The following is a 12,763-nucleotide window of genomic DNA, read 5'->3' on the forward strand; positions in this document are numbered from 1 at the left end:
ACCAGTATTTATTCTCAGAGATGACCTACTGAAATCAAAGATTGAAATTGCTGAAGCAATTATTTAAAACTTTTCTGAGCAGTGCTTTCTTCGGGGGCGGGGGTGCAGGGGGACACACACTCCTAAACCTTTTGCGAATCTTTGTACTTTTGTCCATTTACTGTATTTATTTTTCCCAATTTGAACTATAAAAAGGTGATTTTCTTGAGTCAAAATGAGAGTACCTTTAAACATTTTTTAAGAAAAAAAAACATTTTTAAAGAAAAAAAAGCACCGGTTCTGAATATTGCCCCTTGTTTTTTTTATCATATTAGAGATATTAAAGTAACTTTTGAGAGGCTTTATTGTTTTTACCTTACCTGCATTTTTTCAGCTTTCCCTTCTGATCATATAGGATGAGTTGATCAATATAAGAACACTATGTAAACAACTGCTTAACACAGTGGTTGCCAACCTACTTATGCCCATAGGCATGTTTGGATTTTTGCATGAGTCCCATGGTCATCACCCCTCTGGTCATCCCTCTCCCCCCCTGCACCAGATTCAATGTGGTGCAATCTGGGTAAAAATCAGAACCAGTACAATTAATCTGAAAGGAAAGGGTCATTCCTTGAACTTCCTCCTTCAGCTCTCAAGAGAGAAGAAGTCAACCATCCTCACCATTCCATGATCAAGGGGGCTGGAGCAGGCGCATAGAGTCCACAGGCCCTAGGGGAAGACCTCAGGGGTGCCACTGTGCTCACAGGTGCCATGTTGGTAACCCCTGCTTTAACACAATCCTGTGCTAGCCATGGTTTATGTGAAAAATGGTTACTTTTACTTTAATAGGAAGTGTGTGCTCATCCTTACTTGGAAGATCATTTATTCCTTCCAATGCACACTCTCTCTCTCTCTCTCTCTGTTTGTTTGTCCTCCCCCCCCCCCCCGAATTCTATATTTTTAAGGGTTTAAAATCTACCATCAGTTCTTTACATGAAAAAACCTATGATGGGAGACACTTGGCATCATTGTGCTGGAAATGGGAACTGTGCTTCACAATAACTATGGGTTGTATTCAATGTAGCGCTAAGGCACTATCACTATAAGAATTTTATTTGCATGGTGGAACCTTCCCTCTTCCACTGCGCTAGCACATATGCTTACCATGGCTTCTGCTAGCACAACTATTTAGTTGAATATGACCCTATGATTAGTTTAAACCTGCCAGCTCCAGAAACCATGTTTTGAAACTGTTTCATTTTGAAATTAACTGACCATAATTAGTTATTCTCAGTTCAGGCATAATGACAAATCATGTTTAAGGGGGAATGACAGAAAAACCTTCTGAAGTATTCTTCTGGCCATGTGGGAAGAGGGAAGTATGAGGGTTCCAGCTTGCGTACATTGTAGTAAATCAATGTTTAACATGATATGAGAATACGGCCACGGTGAAAGAAATTAATGTTTTCTTTACAACAAGTCCTTCATTATCTTTTAGAAGGAACTCCTTAGAAAAACCATTCTAACATTTTTCCTAAAACACTTGCAAAAATAAAAAGATAATGCCATGACCATATAATTGCTAGTAAGTAAAATGTATTAGAAAATTTCATACTAACCAATAAGAAGAAGGGTTCCAACTGCCAAACCTCCACCTAGGAACAAATTAATTTAAGAAATTAGAATGCATAATAATGTTTCCAACAATTAGTAGTATCAAGGAAAGGTGATACAGGAAGTTAAAAATGTAACATGAAAAACATTTTAATTACCTTTATAATACTTCTTACAATTCACTATTAAATAATTATATATTGCATATAATTATATATCACGCACTACAATTACTTTCACAATATGGTGAAAAGATCCTGCATAGCGCTACATAACTAAACGCAAGTACTTTAATAGTGTTGTCACAAGCCAACATTCCTTTGTTTTATTAAGACTATTCTACACATAAAGTAATCCTTCCTCATTAGAGCATTGAAGAACCTGGTACAGTTACAGTAATTCAGTAAGTTGCATTTATCATGAGTCAAAACTATCTACCGGTAGTTGCAGGAATGGACTCAGCTGCATATAGGATACTGATTAAGGCTACCATCCTTTATATTTATCTGGAATCATTCCCACTGAATTCATTAGACTTTATTTTTGTTTAGTTATCTTACAATAGTGCAAGGGTGATAGCCTCCACCTTGCAACCCACATCCCACCTGCACCAGTGCAGAGAACAGCAAAGCAAAGCTAAACCCATACATCAATGCAGCATATCTGCACAAAGAGCTCAGATAGAGCCTAAATGAACATATAATAAGTTTACACCATTGCACAGTGGTACCCATCTCATATGAGCATAGGATTAGCTGAATCAACCCCTTTGATGAGTGGGCATCTTTATCATCATCAGCCAGCTCCTAAATCTTTCTTCTCTCCCTCCATCTGGAGAAAAGAGCCTGGGACCTGGACTATAACATGAGGAGCTAGATACCAGAAGACACTTCCATAAACACATGTCTATATTATGCCTTTTTCTGGATTTTTGGTAAACTGAAATCTTGACTAAAAGACTGATAAGCAATATTTTTGTACTTCAGTGGTTTAGCTGCATGTACTTTTGTTTATAGTTATTGTACTTTCTCTTCTTATCATGTTTGGATAAGAAGGGTGGGTATGGTATTTTACTCTTTCAAGTATGCTAGTTCATGTTTTACTTCCTGAGTTGTAAATCTTTTAATCTTAAAAATAGTTGCAGACCTTTCTATAGAACTAAGACTGCTCTAGACTGAATGGTTGTGGATTCCAAATAAATGCTATGTTGCCGAAAGTAAACAGAGCTGTTTTCAGTCACCAGCAACAGAGGTCTGCTTAAGGTGCTAAAAAACCCAACAGAACCCAACCAGCAATATCTCCAGAGTATGTAAAGCCAACGTACCATAATAATGAAATACAAAAGAAACATTCTGTGGGTACATCTAGCTGAGGTATTCTGATGGCAGTGGTTGTCATCTTAGTTTCAAAAAACATAACACACAAAGTAAATAAAATATCTTTAATTAGAAGACCTAAGTTGGTGTAGAAATAGGTAAACTTTCAACCAGAGGCAAAAACAAAACTATGAAGAATTAGGATAGAGAAAAGAAAGTAAAAATACGGAAATATTAGGAGCCCAACATCACAGAAAGGCCTTTTATTCATTATACCATGATGGCAGATGCATTCCTTTACGTCATTTCCCACCCCAAGTTATTCAATTATGTCAGGGATAAGGGGCCCCGGTGCTCTAAATGTTGCCTCACATCAACTCCCATCAGCCAGCATGGCCAACAGTCCAGAACAATGGAAGTTGTAGTCATTCAACATCTGAGAGTCACAGGTTCCCCATCTGTTTATATATACTGTTTGTAAAGTAAGGAAACACTGACATCATTAGATGAAATAATGTAAATTATTATTATTTATTGAATTTATATACCGCCCTAAAGCCAGAGGTCTCAGGACAGTTCACAGAAAAGATCAACATAAAAGCCACAATATATATAATAATAATACCCCCCCACAAAGAGCCACATTTTAAATGGGCATAGGATATCAATCAGATCAACCAAAGACCTGGTTAAAAAGGAACATTTTTGCCAGGCGCCTGAAGGTGTATAATGAAGGCGCCAGGCGAATTTCCATGGGGAAAGCATTCCACAAATACATTGTGAATATATCTATCATGTTACATTTTTTCTAAGATATTTAGAACTCTTAGTCTAATAACAGAAATGGGCATCCATAAGTAGTAAGTGGATGAAAGAACTGTATAGGAATGAACACACTGATGACCGAGAGAAAATACTCTATCTGAAACAGACTAGTTAATGATGATGATGATGATGATGATGATAACATCTGGGATCTCCAAATAGGAACAGGATCATTGATGGCAAAGGGCACTGTCTACTTGGTAGATGTCAGATTAGGGAGATCCAAGTTTAAATCTTTACACAACAGTGAAACTCACTTTGGTAACATTGTGCCAGTCACACATACAGTGGTACCTCTGGTTGCGAACGGGATCCGTTCCGGAGCCCCGTTTGCAACATGAGCAGAACGCAGCCTGCGTCTGTGCGTGTTGCAATTCGCCGCTTCTGCGCATGATGTCATTTTGAGCGTCTGCACATGCGCAAGTGGCAAAACCTGGAAGTAACCCTTTCCAGTACTTCCAGGTCACTGCGGGACACAACCTGAAAACACTCAACCTGAAGCAAACGCAACATGAGGTATGACTGTACTAACCTACCCCACCCCACAAGATTGGAGACCTTTGTGGACACCCCAAAGCTCTTTGTGGGAAAGCATATAAAATGCAAAATAAATGAACATACATAATTTTTTTAAGCTAATGGTCCTAGCTTGGATCCAGATCAAGTTGGCTGAATTTCATTTCTATTGAAATAAATGGGATGACAGTTATGACTGAAATCACTTCTGAATGATGTGTTCACGGTCATGTGTGAAATTTAAATGTCCTCATAATGTGAAGAACTAGATCTTGTATTTCAGAATGGCAGCATCATTCAGGTTGGGGGATCCCAAAATGATCTCATCCCACCTAAAGATTATATATATTTTGGAGAAGGCAAAATAACACAAAAAAATTAAGTAGTACAAAATTTGAGTACAAAATTTGAGATGGGGTGCAGCCAATGGCATTTGGCAAAAATGTTCAGCTAACAGTTTTCCTATTGAGTAAGCATTAAAATGATCTACTAGCAACTGTTCCCTTCCTAATGATGATAAAATGAGATGGAATCAGTGATAGTTTTTCATTTCCGTTCTTTTCTGTCTGAAGAGCATGTCTTATCTAATCTAGTACAATGGTTGTATCAAGCAGACCACCCAAGGCCTGATTAGTGCATTACACTTTTGAAGGTGTTTGTTGATGTGAGAATTGCATACACATCTACGTATATACTCACAACAAACATTACTGAACTCATGCCCAGCCAAGCTAATATATAACCAAATATGTGCACTCACTTACAGGTTTGTGTGCATGGGAATCTTAGAGTGAGAGTCATATATTGTTTTCCACATGACCTTTCACACATCTGTTCTGTCAGAAATGGGAACACAGAAAAACCACAAAACTGGAATAGTACCACTGCCAAGCAGGAAAAAAGGAGGGGTAGAATTCTAGCTGCTCAAATTGTTGTTTATTATAAGTGAATTGCATTTGGGAAATTCCTCCTTCGGGGCACATTTTTAACAATTCTCGCATCTAATGTATATTGCAGCAACTCCTGCTCCTACTAAATTATCACTCACTTCCTCATAGGCCTTTCCCTTAAAAAGATGGCAGAGAATTCCCTATGGTAGTGACATCCCACCAAACCACTACATTCCCAAATCTGTGAGCCCATGAAATGACCACTTTTAGATAAAAGACCTGATGCATGATGCAACTCATATCTGAACATAAAGAGATACGTGAAGTTCTAGCTAGATTCAAAATGAGAGTCCTAAGTGTCAGGAAGAAGAAATTAATTGTAAACCAAGGTCTTGACCACAATGTCCATGTCCCACTGGCTTCAAGTATGATTATTGAAAAGTGAGGACTAAATTTATAGGATCCAAATGGTGTACTGCACATATAAACCAAGTGGCCTTAAGCATAATTTTACACCTGAACCATTGTGTTTTATTTATAACTTGCACACACAGTGCACAACTCCTTTAGAAATTTCAGAGTGACTACCATGAGGTGTCAGAAGTTTCCCAAGCAGAAACACCAGGTCCACACCAACTTTATAGTAGCTTTAAAACAACTCCATTATGTTTATTTTGCAGAAACTACCCACTTGGGCACTTTGGGTATGAAGCAGGATGCACAAGTTTAAAAACGAATGAATAAAAGAACTAATTGCTCCCACACAGTTTTTTAAACATACATGCCCAGTCTCTAACACAACGCACATTTAACTCAGTATTCGAGAAGTTTTACAGCAAGTCAAATGGGCTGAGGGTGGTCTGCAGGGTGAAACTGGTGTATGCTGCAGCTATTACATGGATATGTTGAATACTGCTGGGTTCCACTCAATCCATTCGTATCTTGCTACTATGTGCCCTGGAGCGTTAGATTTTCGAGTTTCTTTTAAATTCGATATTGAGCAGACCTACACAGAGCCTCTACACAGAAACTGCTGCGCGAGGCTGCTTTGTATTCATGGACGCTTTGATGCGAGAAGGCACTCGTAGGCAACGCCATCCTGACGGCATGGCATCTGCCAGCGAGCAAGGGGAAACACGCGAAAAGAGGACAGCCAGCCAGTGGCTATCTGGGTGACGGTACGTCTCTTTAAAAAAGCCATGCCTGCTCTGCCGGGACTGACTCCACTTCTCATCCTCAAGGCTCCGCGCGCATTTCAAGAATCCATGCTCTCCTCGAGCATCCTCAAGTTTCCTTGGGCGGAATCCTTAGCCCCCTGGGACAGCGGAGAGTAAGTACCACGGGGCTCGGTGGGAACGCGGGGGTCGAACCCACAGCCCTGTCCCGGCACGAGGCGGCCGGATCCGTCCCGCTCCCCACCCCCGCTTCCTCTCGCAGCCTCCCCGCTTTCCTCCGCAGACACTGAGACCGACAGCGGTTCAGTCAGGAGGGAAGCAGCTCTGGGGCTCGGAGGGGCTGCTACTGAGGGGAGCCAGGCAGCCCCCCCAGCGCCTCGCCTCGCCTGCCCTCCGAGGCCACCTCAGCCCGCTCGACTACCGCGAAACCCGCACGGCGAGGTGGCGGGACATGTCAGGAGACTGCGCAGCGCTGCCGGCACCAACCTAGCACATAGTCCAGAGAGGGGACCCCGCTGGAAAGCAGCAGCTGCCCGTGCCGGACCGAGGGCCGGGTGCCCGGCAGAACGGCCAAGCGGCCGCCTCCTCCTCCTCCATCCGGCCCTTTCCTTTGGAAACTCGTCGTAGCCCTGGCATTCGGCTGCTGTTGGGCCAGCCCGCCGGTCGCCAAGGCCGCCATCTTAGCTTCTGCGCCGTTGACAGGGAAGAGGCGACCGGCGCGGAGGAGGAGCGGCGGGGCGGGTGGAGGGGGGACGGACGCGCGGCGAGCCAATGGGGAGGCCGGTTGTTGGCAGGCGCAGTGGCGTCGACCAGGGGTAGGCGAGGAGGGCTCTCGGTCCCCGCGGCTTCTGGCCCAGGCAGGTGAGTCAAGGGCAGGAAGAGGCAGCTCGCGAGCCTGTACGCAAGAGTTGTCGTTCGTAGCGCTCCGTGAAGGAGGGGAGTGCCAGTCGGGCCTTTCTAGGCAACGTGACGCTTCTGAGGAAGCTATTTTAAAATAAATAAATAAATAAATTTGGAAACGAGAAACAGTATACTCTACGTCCCTCTTCCTGTTTAGGTGCAGGAAGTGGTGGGACCCTGGGGGAGTGGGGAAAAATATTTGCTACTACCTGTGACGAGCGGGTCGGAGCCCCCTCACCTCATTCCACCCACCTGGCTCGTTATGAGAACTTAACTTTCTAAAGTGTTGGTGTTCTGTGCATACTTACCCGAAAGTAACGCCCTCCCCTCCTCCAAGGCACCTTGGGGTTGACTGGAGAGTAAGCATGCATTGGATCGTGCCGCAGTGAAGTCGTTTATTCGAATTGTTTTCCGTGTGTGTTAGTTTACCAGCTAATGCTGGTGAGGCCAATTGGGAAGGTGGGTGGTTGGTGCCTGGCACAGTTAAGACTGTAATTCGGTGCAAGAGGTGTCTGAGGATTTCATTGTACATGACTCAGAAGGTTCTGGCTACACGGTGGAAAAGCCAGGTTAGCTCTCCAGGATTAATGCAGAGTAGCACTCTTAATCACTTGCTTGACCTTGGCTGTGGAGACCCATTGGAACTTGTACATGGATACCAATTTAAATCGCTTTATATGGCAGTGAAATTTTGTGTATACCTTTCTGTTGTGCATATTAGGTTCCCACTTCATATTTACCCCGCTGCAGGCCATGGAGATGGAAGGGTAGCAAAGGGTGGGATCCTGGTTCACAGGGTGGGTCAGTAGACCATTACAATTTGCCTTGCAGAGCAATTTGAAGCATCCTCCATTTGCATTTTAACATATGCATTGCCTCTGAACTCTTGAACCTGGACTTGCCTTCAGCTATATATATCTTCTGTTGAGATCAGTGCACTAGTGAAAGTGCACAGGGACAGACAAGTATAGAGCACTGGCAAAATGTTGAAAAATGTTTCATCCACAGATGTGACTACTTCAGAAGATTATTGGGTCTTTTCTCCCATCACCAGATTCTTTAAGAATACTTGTGTTAATGTCATATCTGGACCCAAAGATTGGTTTGTTTTTTGTTTTTTATTTTATCTAGGCCAATAAGAACTTTTGTCTCTTGCCATCACTATTTTCCTCAGTTTCCCTTCCTGAGAACGTTACTTCAGGCACAGGGGTCTGCCCAACATCTTCCACACTGAAGTCAATGCAAAGAATCCCTTCAGTTTCAGTCTCCTTTTTCTCTTTTAGTATGCCCTTAATGTTTCAATAACACACTGTGCACATTTTTGCATCCTTCAGTATCTGCTTTCATTTCTTTTGCCACAGTTCAGGTTCTTTTTTATTCTCATTTGGAAAAGACTTCTGTTTCCTGACATGAGCCTTATTGCCTCTAATATCTCCTGTGACACTGTTCATTAACCATGCTGGCATCCTCTTGGCTTTGGTGAGGCCTTTCCTGATCTGTGGTGTACATTCTATCTGAGTTATAAATAATTTTTAAAAACCGTAAGCATCTATCTGCTAATGGGTATGGGTCAATACATTCCAAAGTCAGGTTGCAACTAGATGCAAGCAAGGTAATTTTAGGGGGTGAAACTTTTTTTTGTAAATTTCTTTAGTGAGGGCCTTAAAAATATGTTATTGGGTGTGAGTTAAAATCTGCTATTATTTTTTGATTGGACAAGATTTAGCTTGGTAAGTCTGCATTTAATGAAGAAGCACATAAACTTCTTTTGGAATTTTAGTTTTACCTTCTGAAAATATCAGATAATGCTAAATGATAATGATAATAATATTAATATTAAATATAGCTGCAAGTACTTGGTAACCATTTTTTAACAATTTCTATGCAATTTTACGCACATTTTACTTACCAAGCAAAGCGAAATTATATTAATTTAACCAAAATATATTTTGAACTCCCAAGTCATGTTACAACTTTTTAGCACCCCTAATTTTGGAAATTTGAAAGTTACAAAATTTAACATACCCTAATGCTATAAGGTACTTTTTAGCACGATGAGACATTTTGTTTCTTTTTTCATATGGTGTAAATATTAAAATCTGTATTTGAATTTATAAAATTCTATAATTCTTATTTTCACAAAGCTATGCTAATTTGAATACTTTCATCATTGTTTCTCATACTGAAGGAGAGAAGCAGATGATTTAGTGTAGGGGGTAACACCTGCACTGTCGTCAGTTACATTGCTATTTTAAATAATCTTCTTAGCGGCACCTGTCCTTTATACACAAAACCCTCTTTTCTCATCAGTTCTGGAATGTAATAGTATTGGATTTTGTTGATTAAAGTTTTATAGTCACTAAATCAGATTAACTGTTGAGTCATCTGACAAGGAAAGCTACCAGCCATGCGGTACAGCTCCCTGAAGTGTCTGTGCTGTGAGCTCAAGCTTCTTGAGATGTTCTTAGGTATTTCAATAGAATGGGTCAGAGACTACAGGTGCAAAGATGATGGCTTCATTTTCTTAATCCCTTTACAAACAAAGAGGGGATAAGCTTGAGAAATCTAGTACCTTCAGTCCAGAAGCCAACATTTTGAAAACACATTGCACCCAGCAAGTTCCATAACATGCCACCCAGTCATAGGCATTTTGGAATTTCTTCCCCGAATGCCTGTGCGATGCCACTTCTCTTCAAGCATCTCTACAAAATCCACCTTTTCTGTTAAGGCTTTGATGTAACCACTACTTCTCATGCCTTACTGTAACTGGGCCTGTAACTAACTCTAAGCATCTTTAATGGAAACAATTGCCTGTTGCCTTCCCTTCTTGTGTTGTTACTTGTGTGCAAGCTTCTTGGGGCAGGAACCTGTCCTCTAAAGTGCCATACAGACAGCTGCTGCTAAAAGAATAAAAAACCCACCATGTTCAGTGGAGCTTACTCCCAAGTCATTGTGCATATTATTAGAGGCTGAAAAGTTGTTTCTTAGCTCTTGGATCCTGACCATGGTGGTATTCTGTGGTGCTTCAAACCTGTTGTATTGTTTTCTTTGTTGCACGGATATAACCCATCCAAATTGCAAGCTTGCTCGTGTAGTGAAGTGTTAAGGCTGAAGTTTTGTTTTTTTAAGTCATATAATTTCATGAAAAATACATGGATTTATATATATTTTATAAGTGCCAACTTAATTATAGTGGCTGCATTCCAGAAAGACAGACTGGTGTGTACAAGTAGTGCTAGTCCACAATTTGCTATGGAAAATCAAAGTTCCCTGGGCAAACTTGATGTCTTCCATCTCATTGCTGGGGCTATGGATTGCGGCCATATTGTACAAACAATAGATGGTATTGTGGAGATGGGTCTTTCTGGGAACCATCCCAAGGAAAAACAGAGAGCATAGATTAAAATAATTATTGCTGACTTTTAAAAGCTTCCTGAATATTAAAAAGGAACACAAAAAAGAAATGCATACTATTATTTCCAAGGTTTCAATAATATAATATAAATGGTGTAATCCTAGCTTGGTGCAAATTAGCTGAATATTTAACATGAGGAATTTAACATGAGGAAAATTAGGAATTTTGGTGCTGGAAAATTATTTTCTCATAATGAACTATATCTTTGTATGCTATAGAATAGTTTGGATCAATTCTCGCCTAAGAAAACTTACTTTCTGATAAACTGCAGATAATCTAGTAGCATCTCAATGTCTTAAAAATTTAGGCTGCAGTCATATATAGTATGAGTAAGTAAGTCTCCATGAATTCAGTAGGGCTTACTTCTGAGTTGCACTGTTAGTATAGCATGAGCTTTTGTGGGTTATGTTAGATGCATATGATTTTCCCGTGTGTTCGGCTCTACCCTTTTTGATTTCCTCCCATATTTTTCAGTTTTTCTCAATAATAATAATAATAATAATTTATTATTTATACCCCGCCCATCTGGCTGGGTTTCCCCAGCCACTCTGGGTGGCTTCCAAAAGAATATTAAAATACTGTGATACATTAAACATTAAAAGCTTCCCTAAACAGGGCTGCCTTCAGATGTCTTCTAAAAGTCTGGTAGTTGTTCTTTGACATCTGGTGGGAGGGCGTTCCACAGGGAGGGCGCCACTACTGAGAAGGCCCTCTGCCTGGTTTCCAGGCTGAAATGAGCACAGAAAGTGGGCATTATAATTGTTTTACATTTTTATGACTTCCAAGAATCAAACAAAGACATGTCTCAAGTTGCCAGGTTGTGAAACAGCATGTACTACTACCAGTACTACTATTACTGCAAGTGCTTTAGAAGCTTATTATCAAGCCTTTTATTTTAACATTAGTTGTTACCACGAACACATGTAAGCTGCAGGTTCATATGCATGTGTGTACGGGCACACAAGGAAATCAGGTGACACTGTGAAGCATATCACTATGAGATACCATTCATGCTTTATATTTTTCCCCTCCTTTGGGTGTCTGAACTGACTTTCACTCCCATATTAAAAAAGTAAAGGTACCCCTGCCCGTACGGGCCAGTCGTGTCCGACTCTAGGGTTGTGCGCCCATCTCAAGAGGCCGGGGGCCAGCGCTGTCCGGAGACACTTCCGGGTCACGTGGCCAGCGTGACGAAGCTGCATCTGGCGAGCCAGCACCAGCGCACACACGGAAACGCCATTTATCTTCCCGCTATAAAGCGGTACCTATTTATCTACTTGCACTTAGGGGTGCTTTCGAACTGCTAGGTGGGCAGGAGCTGGGAGCGAAAGACGGGAGCTCACCCCGCCGCGGGGATTTGAACCGCCGACCATGCGATCGGCAAGCCCTAGGCACTGAGGTTTTACTCACAGCGCCACCCGCGTCCCTTCACTCCCATATTAGTGATAGATAATTAAGAGTTGGAGAGCATGAATTGCCTGAGGCCACACCAAGAGTCCATGGCAAAGATGAGAGTCTCTGATCTGACATCAGGTCTCTAGAACTTTTCCCACTGATACACATAGTTTCTGTGTCTCTAGCATCAAAGGACTATTCATTATTGTAACTTCTCATGGGGTGGGGTATGTATGAGTCTCATAGGTAGCTTTCTGGTAAGAAGAGCTGTACTGAAAAAGCTATCCACAGAACTGACTTCCCTTTTTCTACATCAATAAGTTGGTAGTACTTTAATGCTAGAAGGCTGACATATCCGCTTAGTGGTCTTATTTACAGTTAAATGGTATGAAATTTTAGTTAATGAAATAAATAGATAGATGATAGATAGATAGATAGATAGATAGATAGATAGAAGAGATGGGAGGGAGAAAGACATCTAAGGGAGCAATTTCTTTTGCTCCAAGAAATTATATTTGCTCCAAGAAATGGTACCATTTCTTTACCAAGAAATGGTAAAGTTTACAGCTTATGTCCTACTTTAAATTGGAATGATGTTCTGTGAGGAAAGTAAAATGTCATTTGCAGAAGCTTTGGGTGGTGTTCAACTGTGTTTTACTCAGAGTAGACCCATTGAAAATTTTATGGATCCAAGTAAAACATGGTTGACTACCACCTATTGATTTTTACTGTTTAAGG

At 41.2% G+C, this 12,763-nt stretch overlaps 3 protein-coding genes across 10 annotated transcripts in view; 1 reads left to right on the forward strand and 2 right to left on the reverse strand.

The window, feature by feature from the left end:
- The window catches only part of ELP4 (elongator acetyltransferase complex subunit 4), a 151,310-nt gene extending 144,311 nt beyond the window's left edge, over positions 1-6,999 (reverse strand). For all 6 annotated transcript variants that reach the window (XR_014510387.1, XR_014510388.1, XR_014510389.1 and 3 more), the window contains exons 1-2: positions 6,802-6,999; positions 1,599-1,634 (exon numbers count right to left, since the gene is read on the reverse strand). Coding sequence is in view for 3 of the 6 variants with exons in the window: in XM_083437414.1 (XP_083293540.1) it covers positions 1,599-1,634; positions 6,802-6,994 (229 nt within the window). In the remaining 3 variants the exon portion in view is untranslated. The remainder of the gene's footprint in view (positions 1-1,598; positions 1,635-6,801) is intronic.
- DNAJC24 (DnaJ heat shock protein family (Hsp40) member C24) overlaps positions 1-12,763 on the reverse strand; it is a 110,286-nt gene that overhangs the window by 29,243 nt on the left and 68,280 nt on the right. The gene's annotated exons all lie outside the window — the stretch shown is intronic.
- The window catches only part of IMMP1L (inner mitochondrial membrane peptidase subunit 1), a 34,364-nt gene continuing 28,673 nt past the window's right edge, over positions 7,073-12,763 (forward strand). The window contains exon 1 of one of the 3 annotated variants that reach the window (XM_083446255.1): positions 7,073-7,176. The gene's annotated coding sequence lies outside the window, so the exon portion shown is untranslated. The remainder of the gene's footprint in view (positions 7,177-12,763) is intronic. The other 2 variants (XM_083446257.1, XM_083446256.1) reach the window with 2 other exon arrangements.

Source organism: Podarcis tiliguerta, assembly GCF_965153285.1.
Source record: "Podarcis tiliguerta genome assembly, chromosome: 1".
Classification (NCBI taxonomy): Eukaryota; Metazoa; Chordata; class Lepidosauria; order Squamata; family Lacertidae; genus Podarcis; species Podarcis tiliguerta.